General features: G+C 42.3%; 1 protein-coding gene across 12 annotated transcripts in view; it reads left to right on the plus strand.

Annotated features, from left to right (window-relative positions):
* The window catches only part of ST3GAL4 (ST3 beta-galactoside alpha-2,3-sialyltransferase 4), a 174770-nt gene that overhangs the window by 81210 nt on the left and 74559 nt on the right, over positions 1–19001 (plus strand). For 8 of the 12 annotated variants that reach the window (XM_087876027.1, XM_087876023.1, XM_060693555.2 and 5 more), the window contains exons 2-3: positions 3613–3731; positions 6947–7021. Coding sequence is in view for 2 of the 12 variants with exons in the window: in XM_034421933.3 (XP_034277824.2) it covers positions 9908–9988 (81 nt within the window). In the remaining 10 variants the exon portion in view is untranslated. Of the gene's footprint in view, positions 1–3612; positions 3732–6946; positions 7022–9808; positions 9989–19001 lie in introns of those variants that run through there. The other 4 variants (XM_034421938.3, XM_087876022.1, XM_034421933.3 and 1 more) reach the window with 1 other exon arrangement.

Here is a 19001-nt window from a genome sequence, read left to right on the forward strand (position 1 = left end):
TTATTGTATTCATTGATTATAGTAAATGTTGAGTCTTAAGTAAAACAATGGACACGAATATACAGTATATTCAGCTCAGGGCTGAACCTTGGAGTCTTTGGTGCTCTCTGAGAGTGGTTGTTTGTTTGTAGACATTTTATTACCAGACTAGGGAACATCTTCAGTGTTAGGAGGACAGTGTTGATGGACTCGGTGTCCCAGCAATGATATTTCTAAACCCAACCTGTGGTAATTTCAAGTATCAGATTAGATTTTCTGGTTTATGTCGTGGCTTCAAAGGTTGAAAGAGGGATTTAAGAATATTTGACCGGCGTTATCTATTCTGGGAAATACAACACTTTAATCTCCTTTAGGCTTGCTTTTCTGTTTATTAAGAGTTGTTGCCAACATTGAAGAGTATCTAAACATTTGCTTTTTTTTTTTTTTTTAAATGCTTTGGTTTGAAACAGCCTAATTTGGATTCTTGTCTAAACAGTTGTTCAGGCTTAGCATTCAGTGATATTGTCGTTTTTCAACAGCTGCATACTTAGTGGAATACATACAGATAGTCACAATGGCACTTTAAAAAGTTACTTATGATGAGTTCTCACACAACCATTGCATCCTCCTCCTGATCACATGATTAAAATTTGGACACTTGGCAATTGATATGTATTTATGAGAGTTCGCTGTCCTAGAGTAGGGGTCTTCAACTTTGGCAACTGTAAGCCTGGAGGACTTCAACTCCCAGAATTCTGGGAGTTGAAGTCCTCCAGGCTTACAGTTGCCAAGGTTGGAGACCCCTGTCCTAAAGGATGGGGGGTTATGTGATTATCCTTTGTGATCTTTCCAGCTGGCTTCCAGCAAGCAAAATCAATGGGGGGATTGGGGAAGCCAGATCTGCCCAATGACTGCATGATTCATTTAACAACTGCAGGGCTTTGCTTATTGCCTGCGGCACAAAGGTCATAAAATGGGACACAACTCAACCACTGACTAGCTGAGCAATGGACATTTTGGGCTCAATTGTAGTCGTAAGTCGAGGACTTCCTGTATTCCAATTCCATACCATGATGTCTTCCTTAACGGGGAGAAGGGTGGGAAGGGTTGCTGAAACTAGTTTCTTGTTTTGCCTGTGTTCATTTGCAAAGTTTCCTCTCTTGTAGAACTTCCATGGTGAAAAGCTTTGCACCACTTGGTTGTCTTTTTCAAACATCATCACCATCTTCTTCTTCTTCTTCTTCTTCTTCTTCTTCTTCTTCTTCTTCTTCTTCTTCTCCTCCTCCTCCTCCTCCTCCTCCTCCTCCTCCTCCTCCTCCTCCTCCTCCTCCTCCTCCTCCTCCTCCTCCTTCCTAGCATATTCCCACAAGTGTAGGGTCTGCTTTTTGGATCATTGAGTGCCACATTGCATGGTCAGCTGCATGACCGCAGCTTGCATATATTCGTTGATGGTGTCTTGCCATCTCTGTTCTGGGCACCCACGAGGTCATCGGTCATTGACTTCTACTTGGTAGGCAGTCTTGGCAATGGTGGAAAGTGCTGGTCTCAGGACACGTCCCTACCAGCGGAGCCGGCCTTCCCTCATCTTCTCTATAATTGGTGCCACACCAAAATGTTGTCGAATGATATCATTTGTGATGTGGTCAAAAAGGGAGATGCCCGCTATCTAATGGAGCATTTGCATTTCCATGGCACAGAGATAGCTTTCGGTCCCTGTTGTTGCTGCTCAGCATTCAGTGCCATTCAGTGCAGCGGGACAGATGGTTGTCTTGTAAATCTTAGATTTAAGACGGATTGGCATTCGTCTGTCACGTAACACACCAGTAAGTTCTCGCCAATACATTCAGGCTGCATTCACCCTTACTTACACCTCGCCATTGATGTCTTCTCCAATGTGCTACTAGGCAGAATTTGTGGGGGACTGGACTGCAGGGAGCAGGAAGAAGATCGAGAGTGTTGAGGCATTTTGCTTCCCACACCGTTGCTTCCTTCCTATGCCAGACTGCTCGCCAGAAAAGCAAGTGATTTCAATTATGAAAATTAAACTTTTTATCAGTTAGAGGAGTTGGCAGCATGAAGGAGAGTTTAGCAAGGCTTAATTCCAGGATGTGCTTTAGACAAACAAATGGTTTGTGAGTCTTCTATGCATTAGTGACCTCTACTGGAGAAGGACAAATCAGAAGTTGACTTTCAGTAGGGGAGCCGTAAAGTTCTTTTTGTTTTTGTTTTTGTTTTCTGCTGCTTAACTTTCTTTCCATTAGCAGATGATAGGTGATATGGCATCCTGGCTCATTAGAGAAAGAGAAAATGAGAGACAAGAAGCTGTCCAGAGCCCCACAGTGGTCAAAGCAAGGTTAGCAGAGAAAGATGGCTGAGAAAAGGCTAAAAGGAAAGGGATGATATTTATGCAGAGCATGAAAAGATTCAAGGCAAGGGTTGAATGCTACGGCTGGAGATAAATAGCTTTGTCTTTTATCTTACCGAGGTTATGGCTTGTCCCTTAGCTATAGTGTGGAATTCATCTGATCAGACATAGGCACCTTCTGAGTGATCAATATGTTGTTTCTTTGGTGAATTCCAGCCAGACGCAAAATGCATCTATTTAACCTGTAAGAACAAGCGACTGCACACATGGCGAGCCTAAGAAATTTTTAAATCAATAATTGAACTGAAGCTCTCAGCTTTTGTTAAGGAAACAAACCAGGGACCTAAAGGCATAGAACTTGTGGTTTTAAATTTCAGCTGTGCAAGCAAGGGAAGCGTAATTTATATATTTGCTAGTATTTGTTGTCTTCATTTAGTCAGTTTTAAAAACACTGCCTGTCAAAATATCACCAAGCCGTGCAAGAGAACCAAAACAAACTATGCAACACATAACCACAAAATCATATGTAATGGTTTTTTTTTTTTTCAGTTGTCTGATAGTTGGGAGACAGGAGCTGTTATCTACTCCAAATCATCAAAGGCCTATTAGTAAATCCGAATTTCCCTCTGTGTTTTAAAGCCTCACTGTTCCTAAAGAGCACATCAGAATCGGTCTAAGTGCAGAGTCCACATTCCTTTTAATTGAAAACAAATGAAATTAAATACGATGGGGCAGGAGCTTGTCATACATTTCATAGGGGACATGTAGACGTCCTGGTGAGCAGTGCAATTCCTTGAGAAGAATTACCAAAATCTTCACTGATTAGAATGCAGGTAGTTCTCGACTTGCGACCATTCTTTTAATGACCAAATTGAAGTTATGGCAGTGCTAAAAAAAGGGACTTTTGACCTGTCTTCACATTTACGACCACCGCAGCACCCACGCAGCATCCCGGGGTCATGTACTCGCCAATTCCTCGTATGTTTCTGACAAGCAAAGTCCGTGGGGAAGTGGAGAAGTTGGATCCGCTTAACAACGGTGCGATTTGCTTAATGACCATTGCAAAAGTTGTAAAATTGAGCCTGGCTCATTTAACGACCACATGGCTTAGTGATGGAAGTCTTGAGTCCCAGTTGTGGTTATAAGTCAAGGATTACCTGTTGCCATCTGAATCTTGGGGGGTGGGGTGGGGAAACAGCCTACTTTGAATGAACATGGAGGTTAATTTCAGCCTCGCTCTGAAGTGCATTGTATTGTTTCTGTTTTAGAGATGGCAGTCCTGAGGTATAGAGAGAATAATGCTACCATCCAAAGCATCTCACTGGTCCAATTGGAAAGAGAACCTGGGAGCCCTCTAGCACCTCTTCATTGTTCTGCTGCATAACTGGTAAGCAGAGAGCGGTTATCAAAATGGAACAGTATTTCTCCCTAGGTTATCTGAATTTAAGTCTTGATTTCAACGGCCCACCCCACATGATTCAACACAATATGTTATGGGTCCAGTTGTCAGATTGCCTATGATTAGGGGACTGGAGGCTAAAAGATATGAAGAACCGTTGGCAGCAGTTGGGGATGTCTAGTCTAGTGAAAAGAAGGACTAGAGGAGACAGGATAGCCGTCTCCTAATATCTGTTCTGCCCCAGCTCCGGATTCCCAAGGATTGTGGCACACACCAACGGACCTTATCAAAATTATAACATACCAAGAATAAACAAAGTCCAGCAAAGGTTGGCAACCAGCCCAGAAAACAAGCTACGATAAGACACTCACTCTTCAAAAATGCTCTGTAATAATTACACATTGTTTCCAGCAAGAAATTACTAACTGCATGCGACTTAAATAGGCTAAGGGAGTGGCCAATTATCCTCAAACCTTACTCTCGAGGAGACCTCCTCCTCCTGAGTAGCCACTCCTGCCTTTTGGCAGCCCTGCGTGCTCGAGCATTGAGGAGAGGCTCCTCCACTTCACTCTTTCCACTTGAAAGAGCTCCTGGAAGTTCTGAAGGCCCAGGCTGAGTCTCTGCCTCTGGCACCACATCCTCTTCAGCCTCCTCGCTGTCTGACGTGAGCGCCGGCTGCGCTGACTGCTGGCACTATCCCACACCAGCCTCCTCGTCGATGGGATCAGCCACAATCCGCGCAGGCCGCTGGTGGGCTACAACAATATCTAAGCAGCTGCCACAAAGAAGAGGGGGTTGAACCATGCTCCAAAACTCCAGAAGGCAAGACAATGGATGGAAACTAATCAAGGAGAGAAGCAACCTAGAACTAAAGAGAAATTTCCTGACAATGAGAACAGTTCATCAGTAGAACGACTTGCCTCCAGAAGTTGTGGGTGCTCCAACATTGAAAGTTTTTAAGAAGTGATTGGACAATCATTTGTCTGAAATGATATAGGGCTGTGATGGCGAACCTATGGCACGCGTGGCAATCAGAGCCCTCTCTGTGGGCACATGCACTGACGCCAGCTGCTCTTCGGGTTTCCAGCTGGTCTTTGCACACGCCAGGGCACCGGAAACCCAAAGACCAGCGCACTGGACAGCTGGTCTTCGGGTTTCCAGCGCTCCAGCATGCGCACCACTGGTGGTATTCATCCGGTTCTATCTGGTTCGGGCAAATCGATAGCGCCGGCTGTGGGAGGCTCCACCCACCTGCCTGGACGTCATCACGTCCTGTTTTTGATGCTGTGCTTTGGAAGGTGGCAAACAAGGTGGGAAAAGAACACAGCATCCCGCTTTACTCAGTTTGAAACTTTCTGAGAAATGACATCATTTGTGATTCTTCTCTAAGGAGCTTATCCTATACTAGTGATGGCTAACCTCTTTTTCCTTGGGTGCCAAGAGCGCATGTGCGTGTAATAGCATGTGCATGCGTGTGCCCACAGCCATAATGCAATGCCCCCCCACATGCCCTGCCCCCTATGCATGCGCATGCAAGCCCCCTGCACTGCACTGCCCCCCCGCGCAGGCACATGTGACCCCCCCCATGCCCTGTTTTGGGCTAGCAGGCCTCCCTGAAGTCTCCAGAGGCCGGAAATAGTCCATTTTCAGACTTCCGGGAGGCCCATTTTTCCCCCTGCCAGAGCCTCCGCACCAGCCCTATACTTAACGTGGCATCCAAAACGGGCTGCGTGGAGACTCCTGGGAGGGGAGGGGTGGCATAGCCATGCGCGCATGTCTCCTGCATGTGCAACAGAGACCCGAAAGTCTGCTGGCCAGTGGGAGGTGTGCGCGCATGCACGGTGGAGCTGACCTAAGGTGACGGTTCGCATGCCCACAGAAATGGCTCCGTGCGCTACAGAGAGTCCTCGAATTGCGACAGTTTATTTAGTGACGGTTTGAAGAGCCGTCTTCAAACCATCTTGAAAAGCCGGTTTGAAGAACCAAAAGAGCCTTGGTAGTACAGTGGTCTAAAGCACCCTGTTATTAAGACCAGCTGCCTGCAATTACTGCAGGTTCGAATCTCGCCAGGCTCAAAGTTGACTCAGCCTTCCATCCTTTCTAAGGTAGGTAAATTGAGGACCCAGTTTGTGGGGGCAATAAGCTGACTTTGTATAAATATGCAAAAGGATGAAGACTATTGCTTAGCACATTGTAAGCTGCCCTGAGTCTCCGGAGAAGGGCGGCATATAAATCAATTTTTTTTTTTTAGAAAAAAGACACTGAAAAAAGTGACTTATGATCATTTTTCACACTTACAACCGTTGCAAGCACCCTCATGGTCACCTGATCAAAATTCAGACGCTTGGCAACTGACTCATATTTATGACAGTTGCAATGTCCCAGGATCAAGGGATCCCTTTTGGCGACCTTCAATGGGGAAACCAGATTCACTTATCAACCGTGTTACTAACTTATCGACTGCAGTCATTCACTTAACAACCTGAGGCAAAGAAGAATGTAAAATAGGGCAGAATTCACTTAACAAATATCTCGCTGGTCGTATGTCGAGGACCACCTGTAATGTGCTCTTAATTTTCTGTATGTCCCAGCACAGTCCACGACAAACAGATCCACATTCTCCTTTTGCTTATGAAGAGATGTGTATTGTGCTGTATCATTTTCTTTTAATGCTCCCAGAATCCCTTACGGGGTGGAGTCTGGGCAACTGAATGGAGCTGAGTGTTTACTGGCCAGATGCCCTTCCTGTCGCCAATGTGGAGTTATATTCAGCAGATATATTCTCAACGTGTCCAGAGAGAGAAATGTCTGCCTCTGCCTAGGATCAAACTCACAGCCTCCTGATTGTGAGGCGACAGCTCCAGCTCTAGGCCACTGCACCAATTGTGTGTTGTACTGTATCCACAGTCCTAACATTTGGAGCATTCTTTTTAGGAATGTTGTCTAAATGAAACAGAGAATGAAGTATTTTTCTCGCTCACTTGTTTGCTTTAGGATTCTTTTTTAAAAATTCTTTAAAAAACACACACCAAAAAACACACCTCTTTTTGGTGCAACTTTGAAGAAGGGGCCCACCAGCATGAAAAGCTTGTGAGTTTTCAGCTTCGATGAGTTATACTATGGGAACAGCGCAAGTGCCCTTTTCATTTATCTTAATGGTTAATCTGGTTAATGTGTTTTGTCATTCATTTCTTTGTTTGTAGAAAGCAAATGGGATTGTAGATCTCGATCTTCTGGATGCGTTGCTATCTTGGTTGCAGGACAGAAAGGAGACGACTGTAAGTAACTAACCTTTTGAGTTGTATAATGCAATATGGCAAGGATGGAGATAAGGCGGAGGAGGCGCGATGGTGGGGAGGACATTTTTGCTTGTAAAGGTCTTTTTACCTTCTGCAGTAGGTTCCTGCCAGTGAAATAGTTGCCGGGTGGGGATGGCCATGGTGGGCGTGGCCTAGTTGGCCTCCTGCACCACAGTGGTGGTGGTGGGGGGGTGTTTTTGCCCTCCCCAGGCTTCAGAGGCTTTCCATGAGCTTCCAGGAGGGCAAAAATGGCCTCCCCAGGCTCCAGAGGCCCTCTGGAGGCCAGAAATGGGCCTTCCTGAACTTCCGGTATGCCCTTTCTTTGCCCTCCCTGAGCCTCCATGTGCGTCCTGCACTTACCTGCATCCAAAACAGGCCATGTGGGGACTCCTGGGAGTGGCGGGGCAGGGTGGGCGGGGCCAGCCAGGAGTGGGATTTGGGGGTTCTTCAAACTGCACAGACTCTTAGCTAGAGGAACCCCTGTGAACCCCCAGCAGCCCACCCCTCCTTGATCACATGATTGAGATTTGGGCACTTGGCAACAGGCATGTACTTATGACAAATGCAGCATCCCAGGGTCATGCGATCATCACCATTGGCGAGCTTCCGACAAGCCAAGTCATTGGGGGAGCGGGGGGCGGGGGGGAAGCCAGATTTGCATAAGGACTGCAGGATTCAATGGCTGCAACGATTCACTTAACAACCGTGGCAACAACAACAACAAAAAAGATCGCAAAATTAGACACAGCTCACTTAACAACCACTTGCTTAGATCATGAAAATTCTGGCCCCAATTCTGGTCATAAGTTGAGAACTACCAGTATTAGATTCAGAAGGCGTGGGGTGATAATTTGCTACTTCCTTTCTGCGTCAGGATCGTCTTCCAGGTTTCATGTAGAAGTTTGCATTAGTCAAAAATTTACTCTGATCCAGGGGTCCCCAACCTTGGCAACTTTAAGACTTGTGGACCTCAACTCCCAGAGTTCCTCAACCAGCTTTGCTTTGCTGGCTGAAGAACTCTGGGAGTTGAAGTCCACAAGTCTTAAAGTTGCCAAGATTGGAGACCCCTGCTCTGATCCATTTGTGTTTTTGAATTTAAAAAAAAGTAAATAAATAGAAGAGATTCTCATTAGCTTCCAAGGGAGATTACTTTAGAACAGAGGTGGATAACTTTGGCCCTTTTATAACTTGCGGACTTCAATTCCCAATATTTTGGGGTGGGGTGGTGTCTGAAGTCCACAGGTCATAAAAAGGGACATAGTTTCCCACTCCTGCTTTATATGTCGAAAGCCTATTATACTTTTCTAAAATCTTGGGCTCTTTCTTGAGAAAGCTCTTCATCGATCTTGCCGGGGAGAGAAAGTACATAACGAATATTCTTCCTTCGATGTGATGTCAGCACTGCCCATGTTTCAGGCCAGGCACGCTTGCCGTTTAAAACAGTAGTTTGTGCGCGCAATAGTGGTGGGTTGAACCGGTAGTAAAAATTTTTTAGTAGTTTGGAGAATCAGTAATAACATTGGCTGGCCACGCCCCCGAATTGGTCCCCGGCCCGGTCACCCCTCACTTACCCCGCCCACCACATCAGAGGCTTTTTTTTAAAAAAAAAAACTTTTAAAAGCATTTTTTCTACAACCTCTTCGGCTGAAAAAATGCTTTTAAAAGTTAAAAAAAAATCCTCTGATGATCGCGCAGCTCAGCTGGGATCGTCAGAGGCTTCTGAAAACATTTTTTCTGCAATCTCTTCAGCCGAAGAGGTTGTAGGAAAAAAAATCCCTTTAAAAGCCTGTGGTGATCCCAGCTGACTTGCCTGATCGTCAGAGGCTTCTAAAAGCATTTTTTTTCTGCAACCTCTTAAGGTTGTAGAAATAATGCTTTTAAAAGAGCCTTGGTAGTACAGTGGTCTAAGGCACCCTGTTATTAAGCTGGTTATTAAGACCAGCTGCCTGCAATTACTGCAGGTTCGAATCTCGCCAAGGCTCAAGGTTGACTCAGCCTTCCATCCTTTCTAAGGTAGGTAAATTGAGGACCCAGATTGTGGGGGCAATAAACTGACTTTGTATAAATATACAAAAAGATGAAGGCTATTGCTGAGCACATTGTAAGCCGCCCTGAGTCTCCGGAGAAGGGCGGCATATAAATCAAATTTTAAAAAAAAGAAAAAGTAAAAAAAAAAAAAGTTGGCCATGTCCCCTCAGTCACATTACCCCCAAGCCACACCTACGAAATAAACCACGCCCACAGAACCGGTAGTAAAAAATTGTAGAACCCACCCCTGACGCGCGTACATTTATGGTGTCCACATGACCCATATATGAGATCGAGTGGTGGGATTCAAGTAATTTAACAACCGGTTCTCTGCCCTAATGATTTCTTCCAACAATCAGTTTGCCAAATTGCTCAGAAAGTTAACAACCCGTTCTCCTGAAGTGGTGCGAACTGACTGAATCCCGCCACTGATGAGATCCGGTGGCAGATTTCATTCAGTGAATGGCAAGATCAACCTATCTTGCCTTCCAGCACTGGAAAAATTCCTGGCCTGGATTTTTTTTATTTTTTTCCTTCCTGGCATAAGCAGCTGTTTGTAATAATAGCTCTGATGACATAGGCGAACTGTTGCAGAGTCTCTCATATTATATCATATCACAGATTGAGGCTGGAGGAGAGATAACATTTTGCTTGGCAAACTTTCCACCTACAAGTGCCCTCCTCGCTTTTTTCTAGCTGGCAGTGATCAAGCATGGGATAGATCGTTGCCTTCTACTGTCAGTTATGATGTGAAACCATGCCAGTGGATCTCCACCAGATAAATAGTCACTTTGAACAGATGGTTGGAGGAAATTAAATGACGGATTTCTGCAGCGGATGGTACTGAGAACTGGTTTTCAACAGCTTAGTGAAAGAGAACAGGACACGAGAGAGAAAGAGAGAGAGAAAGAGGGAGATGTGAGTATGCTAGAATATATGTAGGAGATATCTATACGGAGATGGAGAGGCGCAATGGTTCTGCGGTTAAAAGACATTGTGCTTGTCAGCTGGAAACCAGACAGCCTGGGTTTGAGACCCGAGTGCCACGTGACAAGGTGAGCTCCCATCCTTGCCCCAGCTCTTGCCCACCTAGCTGTTCGAAAGCATGCAAATGCGAGTAGATCAATGGGTACCACTTTGGTGGGAAGGTAACAGCGTTCTGTGTACCTCGGCAAATAGTCATGCTGGCCACATGACCACAGAAGTGTCTTTGGACAACCCTGGTTCCCTCAGCCAGGAAATGGAAATGAGTTCCGCCTCTTAGAGACGGGCATGACTAGAAAGGGGAAAGTTTACATGGAGATGAATATATGTGAACCTGTGTACGGCTGGATCTGGCACCCAACATAGCCTTCAGAGTAAAAATGGATGCTTAGTCTATAATTTAAGGCTACCTAAAATTCTGCTAGTCGAGTCTAACCATGTGGTTTTCTTGCAGCTGCTGAGAAGCTTTGTTCATTTATTTTTTATTATTTTTAAATTCAGACTAGCTAACCTTTTGCTGTTCTCTAATGGCCTCTTGTCAGACAGACCTGCCTCCTAACTTTGAACCAGGAATTCCTGACCATCCAGCCCTCTTATTTTTTTTACTAATTCCATTTTTTGTAAAGACTTTTCACTATAGATCCTAGTGTTTACACATACAGTGTGTCTAAAATTCAGCACCAATGTCACTTGCTTTTCAGTGCTTCTGAATAAAATGCCACTTAGACTACTTTAAAAAAAAAAAAAGAATTCAATGAGGAAATTAAACATGCATTTTTAAGCTTCCTACCTTTCAAGGAATCCAGGTATGCTCAAGCTGAGTTCAGCAAGGTGTTTATACAATATTAAATAGAAATGTCCAAAAGTTATGGAATAAGAGTGAGCTGTGTATTCTGTCCCCAAGTTAAGCATGACAAGGAAAATACTCCAGTAATGATAATGATTGAGTTTATAATTCAGGAGTGGACATCAAAGTTTGAAATTGTCTGGGAGCATTAATAAGAGCTACACTGCTAAAATCAGTTTAGATAATGTTGTACTATAGTTTGGTATGGAGAATGGAATGCATACAAGCAAGGAATAAAGAGATTATTTGAGTTTGGACCATATTCTCAAGCTCATTGCTTATTTTGGAGATGACTGTTGCATGAAATGAACCAGGCTAATATCTGGGGTGCTTAATTAGAATTTTCCAGCACATCATTATAAATTGTTGGCTTTATGACTGAACTAAGTGTAGATATGATGTATTTAATTCTTGTCTACATATTTTCAGTGTTGTGTTGGTTTAATTATACTTTCTTATCGCATGCTTTTGGATGCCACTTGGTTCAGCATACGATTCAGGTCAATTCAGTTTCTTCTTAAGAGCTTTTAGCTAAACAGTTTAGTGCAGGAATTGAACAGTTTAATGCGTTCTCTGAAGATAAATGGCGTTAGATTTCCTTACTCTATATGAAGAACAGGCGGGGTTAGTAGTTGTTGGTTCTTTCTGTTCAACCTTGTAAAAACGTAGTAATCTGCACTCTACCTCTTGATTCATTCTGGGCTGTGAGCTGATCATCTTTCATAGTTGGGTCAGAAGTGAAGAAGCTTCTTGGATGAGAAGCAAAATGTCTTCAAAGAGTAACAAGAAAGTCCAGTTGCCTCTTGAAAAAAGGATCTTTGGGGCAATTATGACCAGGATGACTAAGAATCTCGATAGATTTTCTTTTTTTTTTTTTATTGAAAAAGTTTTCAAATACAAATTTTTTCCCCCCTTTTTTCCCCCTCTCCCTCCCCCTCCCTAACCCCCCCTCCCCACCCATCCCCCCCTGTGACTTCTTCATAACAAAAAAAAGCCTAATTCATAACAGATTACTTACTCCCTCCTCTAGATATTGACCTTTACTTACTAAAAATATTATTAATATTATAACATCCCCCTTTATCCATACATATCAAAAAAGAGAAAAGAAAGGAAAAAAAAAAGACATTATACTATGACATTATAGACATCCACTTTAAAACTATACGATAAGTCCTACTTTAACATTTAATCTTCTATATATATTACTATAACATTCCAAAGCGGCCTTCCCCATAAAATCTAGTTTAACATTTATTCCACTCTATCCATTTCCTCCACTCCCCTAAATATAACACTTAAAAATCCCTTTTCTTAGACTAATCAATCTACTAACTAGCTTATTCACCCACTATCATGCAAAATTGCCATACACAACATTTCTTAACATCTTTGATTCACTGCCCACACTACTTAAAAATATATGTCTATATTTTCCATTATATCTAAATAAAAAAAAAGAAAAGACAATGACTTTAAATTTATAATCCATATAGTATCTTCTTTGAGGTCTTTCCACTGGATTGGTAGAACCAACATCCATAATCGGGTAACATAGCTTACTGGTGCAACAGTTTATTCAGGATCTTCAATCATATCTGCCCCCATCAGTAGTAAATATCTTCTTATATGTATAAAAGTAAAAACAACCACCCGAGTGACATTATAATTATATTCCATATAGTAATAATTGTGGGTTTCATCAGGATTATTAATTCCCATCATCGTAGTGGGTAACAACCCGATCTTCTGCATGCCCCAGCATAATTCTCTTGCCTTGTGATTCAAGATAATATAATATGTTTATCAACACAAAAAGAAATTCCAAAATGGATAATTCAAATCCATCAGTTTAAGGCTCGTTTCACGTCCCCAGGTTACGGCCATGCAGAGATCTGCCACAAACCTCAGGATGATATTAACCAATACGTCGCCTCTTCTGTGTTTTCACATAATCGTTCATATTTTAAAATCACTGGCTTCACTGTTGCCTGATTTAGAAATTTCTGTTTTTATGCCACCTATTTCTTTTTTTCTTTTCTTTTTGTGGGTTTGGTTTCCATCCTGGTTCCCTTTCTACAAAATGTGTATCATCTGGTCGGTTTTTATTCTGCTTTGTAGATTGGTCTTGTTGGTTTTGCTTTTGTATCTCATATTTCTTTTTTATCCCTTGTATATCCCCTAATTGGTTTCCATGTTTATCCTTGCCTTGATAAGTCATCACATTAAGATTAAATGCCTCTTCTCTCAAATTTGTAGATAGTCCAGCTGGGGTATCCAATAAATCCAAAGGCAATTCATCTGGTACAGTCTCTGTAATTCAATATTTTACCTTTATTTCCGGCTCCTTCTGCTTATCCTGTATTATACCTGGAGATGTTAAGTTCATTTTCAACCTATTTTGATAAAATTCTTCCGCTCTTTCAACAGTATTTAGCTGATATCTTTCTCCTTGGTATCTAAATATAATACCAACTGGGGCGTCCCACCTGTAGGAGATATTTCTCTTTTTTAACTCATTCACCAGAAAACCAAATTTCTTCCTTTCCATCAATATCTTAGGTGGGAGTTCCTTGTAAATCCAAATCTTTCTTCCATACAATTGCAAATTAGAATTGAAGGAATTTTGAACGATATTATTCCTAATTTCCTTATCTGTAAAATAAATCACCACATCTCTAGGCAATTGCCTTTGCTTAGCAATCCAGGAGTTGATTCGATAAACTCTGTCGATCCTACAAAACACTTCGTCAGGTTGAACCTTTAGAATCCCAGCTAGAAATTCAGAAGATATTTTCCTTAAATCATCTCTATTATTTTCCTGCAAACCTCTTAATCTTATCGCATATTCTGTGAAATTATATTGTACCATTAAAATCTCTTTTTCAATCTTCTGTTGCAGATTTTCTGCATTACCATACTTTTGATCAGCATCCATTTTAGGTTTTTCTTCTAAGCTATTATCCTGAGTGTTTGTCAAATCATTTTCAATTTTTTGAATTCTATTGTCCAATTTATCTTGAATTTCTTCCATTTTAGACTCTAGTACATTAGTATTTGTGTCCAACTGTATCATAAATCCTGTAAAACCATTAACCACTTTTGAGAGTTTTTTCTCCAAAAAATCAAACTTAGATTTCACCAATTCTTTAATTTCCTGCTTAAATTTTTCAAATTGCTGATTCACAATCTCCTCCCTTCTTTCAATCTCCTCTATAAAAAATTCTATTATATTAAAATCAGGTTTCTGAGACTGAAGAATTAAGACTTGTTCCTTTAAGTTGTTAGTGGGGGGATCCCCCCCCTTCTTGTTTATCTGACTTTATGAGTCTCAGTGCCATGTTTCCGCCCAGGCAGGCTTTGTTAAAAAAAAAGCAAGAAAGAAAAAAAAAAGGGACTTCTTTCCAATCAACAACAATATCAGGTCTCCAAGGGAAAAAAAAAGAGAAAAAGACACAGGAGCAAAGTTTTGTCTACAAATGTAGCCAGTGGTATTTATTCCGCTACATTGTAATAATAGAAAACGGAAAGACTTTCCCTTTCAGCCTCTCCTCCAGCCAACGCCATTTTAAAAGGCTTTTTTTTTTCCCTCTTTCTTTTCCTCCTCTCTCTTAAGTAATTTTTTTTTAAAAAAATCAGTAAAATACTTGCGGTTCAATATTACAGGTCCAGCTCACATTTTCTTTGAGTAGTCTGTTAAATTTGCAGGCTTGCTTTTGACGCCTGGCTCTGCATCAGCAGAGGTCTCCCAAAGCCCGGAGCGGCGGCTGGGGATACGGGGCATCTCATCCGCTCCGTCCCAAAAGTAAAAAAAAACTTTTGGGACTCCGCAGAGAGTTCTACCCACCCCTGCCGGCTCTATCTCCGTTTCCTCATGGAAACGGAGTTTTTTCGAACCGTCATTCCGTTGTGAAGGCGGCTCTAACAGGCGATGGAAGCTGATGATCCCAAAGGAACGTCTGGCAGCGGCAAACAGCAACCCGGAAGTCCCAGATTTTCTGAGTCTATCGGGATGCTGAGCTGATTTCAGGCTAAGACTAGTGATTGCCACTCCACGCTGTCAGCATTTTAAGTTGTTAGATCTGAAGAACATCATGGATTGCCTTCATCTACAACACTGAAGAGTGAAATTGATGGCTGGGTCCACAGTTTTCTATTGCTACTAGGATGAATTCTTCCCATGATATTCTGCCTTTTCTCATTTTGCTTGATACAATCTTCTCTCCCCTCCCTCAAGAAGCCATGAGGACATTGGAGCTTCCTATGGGAAGGGGGGGAGTGTGTAGGTAGTCATTGACTTACAACAGTGCGTTTAGTGACCGTTCAAAGTTACAGCGGCATTGAAAAAAAAGGTGACTTACCACCATTTTTCACACTTAGGACCATTGCAGGATCCCCAAAAATTTGGACACTTGGCAACTGGCTCATATTTATGACGGCTACAGAGTCCTGGGGTCACGTGATCCCCTCTTGCAACCTTCTGATGAGCAAATTAAATGGGGAAGCCTGATTCACTTCACAACCGTGTGACTAACTCAACAGCTGCAGTGATTCACTTAACAACTGTGGCAAGAAAGGTCGTAAAATGGGGCAACACTCAACAAGGGTCTCACTTAGAAATGTAAATTTTTCTGTCGTAAGTCGAGGACTATCTGTATTGCAAAGGCCTCAAAAGTGGTGGCCTTAAGTTGTCCACCTTTTAAGAGTGTCTACGTGCACTTGTACCCTGTTTCCACCAAAATAAGACATCCCCTGATAATAAGCCCAATCAGGCTTTTGAGTGCATGGCAATAAGGCCAAGCGCTTATTTCAGGGTTCAAAAAAATATAAGACAGGGTCTTATTTTCGGGGAAACACAGTAATATAATATATAATATATAATATATAATATATAATATATAATATATAATATATAATATATAATATATAATATATAATATATAATATATAATATATAATATATAATATATAATATATAATATATAATATATAATATATAATATACATATATGAATGTATGTATGTGTGTGTGTGTATGTGTGTGTGTATATATATATATATATATGGATGCGGTGGCTCAGTGGCTAAGATGTTGAGCTTGTCAATCAAAAGGTCGGCAGTTCAGTGTTCGAATCCCTAGGCCGCGTAACGGGGTGAGCTCCCGTTACTTGTCCCAACTTCTGCCAACCTAGCAGTTCGAAAGTGTGTAAAAAATGCAAGTAGAAAAATAGGGGCCACCTTTGGTGGGAAGGTAACAGGGTTCCGTGCGCCTTTGGCATTTAGTCATGCCAGCCACATGACCACAGAGACGTCTTCGGACAGCACTGGTTCTTTGGCTTTGAAACGGAGATGAGCTCTGCCCCCTAGAGCCAAAAACGACTAGCACGCGTGTGCAGGGAAACCTTTACCTTTACCTTACCTGCACTTGGGTTGCAGAGGCCTTTTGAAAAAATAAAAATAAAAATAAAGTCTGTATTTCCTTCTGAGATGATATCATGTTCCAGACTTGGACTCCATTCAAAGAAAGCAGTTCTTGGGTTTCTTTAATTGTAGGGAAAATTACATTGGGTGGGGTTATCAAATGCTTGGAGGAAAATAGCCCAATGCGTCATTCAGGTCACTGTGGCAGCTGAATAAGTCTAAACGTAACTCTTGTTTCTAGAAGAGATTTACTCAAAGTCTAGAAAAACTCTGAATGCCTGCATGGCTTTGGATACCTTCCATAGTTATCTGTCAAGAGCATTATTTGTAATGTACTAAGCCCTGTTCAGGAATGTTCTCAAATTTGTCCTTGACAGGAGCCTTGGCTTTCGTCCATAGCCTGCTACAAATATTTGCATGTCCATTTTCAGTTTATGTGATATTGCATAGAAAATATTGCCTGTTAGGTTAAATAATGTTTAATTTAAGTTAAATAATGTGGGAATGAAACAAAAGTTCACCAAAGACATGAATGTCAGGTGAAAAACCCAAATAGCCATTGGGGACAAAAATGAAATAAGATAAGCTTTAATATATCAGAATGTAAGAGCCCAGTAGCCAACCAGAAACATTCAGAAGTCAATCAATCAATCAATCAATCAGAATAGAGCTGGAAAGGACTTTGGAGGTCTTCTCATCTGCTCAAGCAAATCACATACCACTTTAGACAAGTGGCTGTCCAGTACTTTCTTAACCTCCTGTGATGGAGTACCAGTGGTGGGTTGCTACCTGTTCTCCCGGTTCTTTCAAACCGGTAGTGGAAATTTTGAGTAGTTCGGAGAACCAGTAAATACCACCTCTGCCTGGCCCCACCCCCAATCTATTCGCTGCCTCCCAAGTCCCAGCTGATTGGCTAGAAGGAAAAAATCAGGGCTCACTTGAAAAAGAAGAGGGGGGGGGAAACAAGACACCTTAGCTTTAAATGGAGAAGCCAAGAAGCCTCCCAACTGATCGGCTAGAACCGATCTGCTCCTTGTAAACCGCTCGGTGGTGGTAGATTGGCAATTGAGGCCAAGCTGCCCGAAAGCGGTTTCCGATGCTCTCGGTGGTGGCAGAGCGGCAAAAAACTGTTTAAACTCTTGCCACGGTGCTTCAAAGGGCCGCCCTACAGCTGATCAGCGGTAAAAGGCCGTGTGGTGGTAGACAAGTGCACTCCAAAAACAAATAGGTAGACCGGAACGCTCCAAAAACAAATGGGTAGACCGGTACTGCTCTGCAAGCAGTTAGCCTGGTAGACCAGTACCTCTGCTAAATCCTAAAGAATTGTTTGTCACATGACCATTAAACCACACCCACAAAATAAGCCACGCCCACAGAACCGGTAGTAAAAAAAAATAGAACCCACCTCTGTGGAGCACCCACAATTTCTGGAGGTCAGCTGTTCCACTGGTTAATTGTTCTCACTGTTAGGAAGTTTCTCCTTGAATCCAGGTTGCTTCTCTCCTTGATTAGTTTCCATCCATTGTTTATTGTCTTGCCTTTTGGTGCTTTGGAAAATATATTGACCCCCTCTTCTTTGTGGCAGCCTCTCAAATGCTGGAATACTGCTGTTATGTCGCCCCTAGTCCTTCTTTTCTCTAGACTACCAACCGAAAGATGATACAGTAGTGGATCAGATTACAATCAGTCCTCAAATTGTCACCCCAGTTAATAAAGGAGAATATTTGTAGCTCAGGTTGACATGAGGAGTCCTTGGTGCTCGCTGTGCTTGCTTGTACTAGCACTGATGATGTTACCCAGTTTGGGTAATGAAATATCTGCAAGAAAATAAGCTCAGAGAGCACCAAGAACCTCACACTTGGCTTCCTCCTCCTCCCCCCTCCCCCTCCTTCTCCACTCCACAATCTTCACTCCCTTCTAGCACTGATGATGTTATCTAGTTTGGGTAATGAAACGTCTCGAAGAAAACAAGCATGCTCAGAGGTGAGCACCAAGGACCCCTTATGACCACCATTGTACCAAAAAATTCTCTGTTAAATGGTGCAGTCATTAAGCGAGGCATCACGTGATCATGCTTTGCAATTTCCCCTTCCCCACTAATTGTTGGAAGCAGCTGAGAAATCACATGGTCCCGAGAAACTCTGGCTAACATAAATACGAGCCAATTGCCAAGTGCCTGGATCATGATGATGTGACCATTGCTACAGTCATAAGTGTGAGGATCAGTCATAAGTGTTCTATTTTTTAGTGCTGTCCTAAACTTTGAACAGCTGCTAAGCAAATGGACGTAAATTGAGGGCTAGCTGTACAAAATCTTTACAGGTTATATAATGTTGGAGTTAAAATGTGCCCCCCCCCTTTTAAAATAATCAAATTGGAGAACACAAACACCCAAATATTGTAAAGAACATAAGCTTCGCTGTAAAAAGAAAAGGAGCTTGTTTTCTTTTTTCAAATTCTACGATGTAAATCTTGAAAAGGTCAGACAATACTCAGTATTTGTGTATGAATTAGAACAGAGGCGAGTAAACTTCCTTGTCCGGGTGGGACAAGTCTTAATGATAACCACAATATTTTCAGCAATAATGGACTAAAAAGGAAGAGGAATTGTATTACCATACTAACAGTTGCATAAGCCATAAATCCTATTTAGGGGTGGGAAAACAATCAGGTCTTGTT

Source organism: Pantherophis guttatus, chromosome 9, assembly GCF_059756535.1.
Source record: "Pantherophis guttatus breed Tessera chromosome 9, ASM5975653v1, whole genome shotgun sequence".
Taxonomy (NCBI): Eukaryota; Metazoa; Chordata; class Lepidosauria; order Squamata; family Colubridae; genus Pantherophis; species Pantherophis guttatus.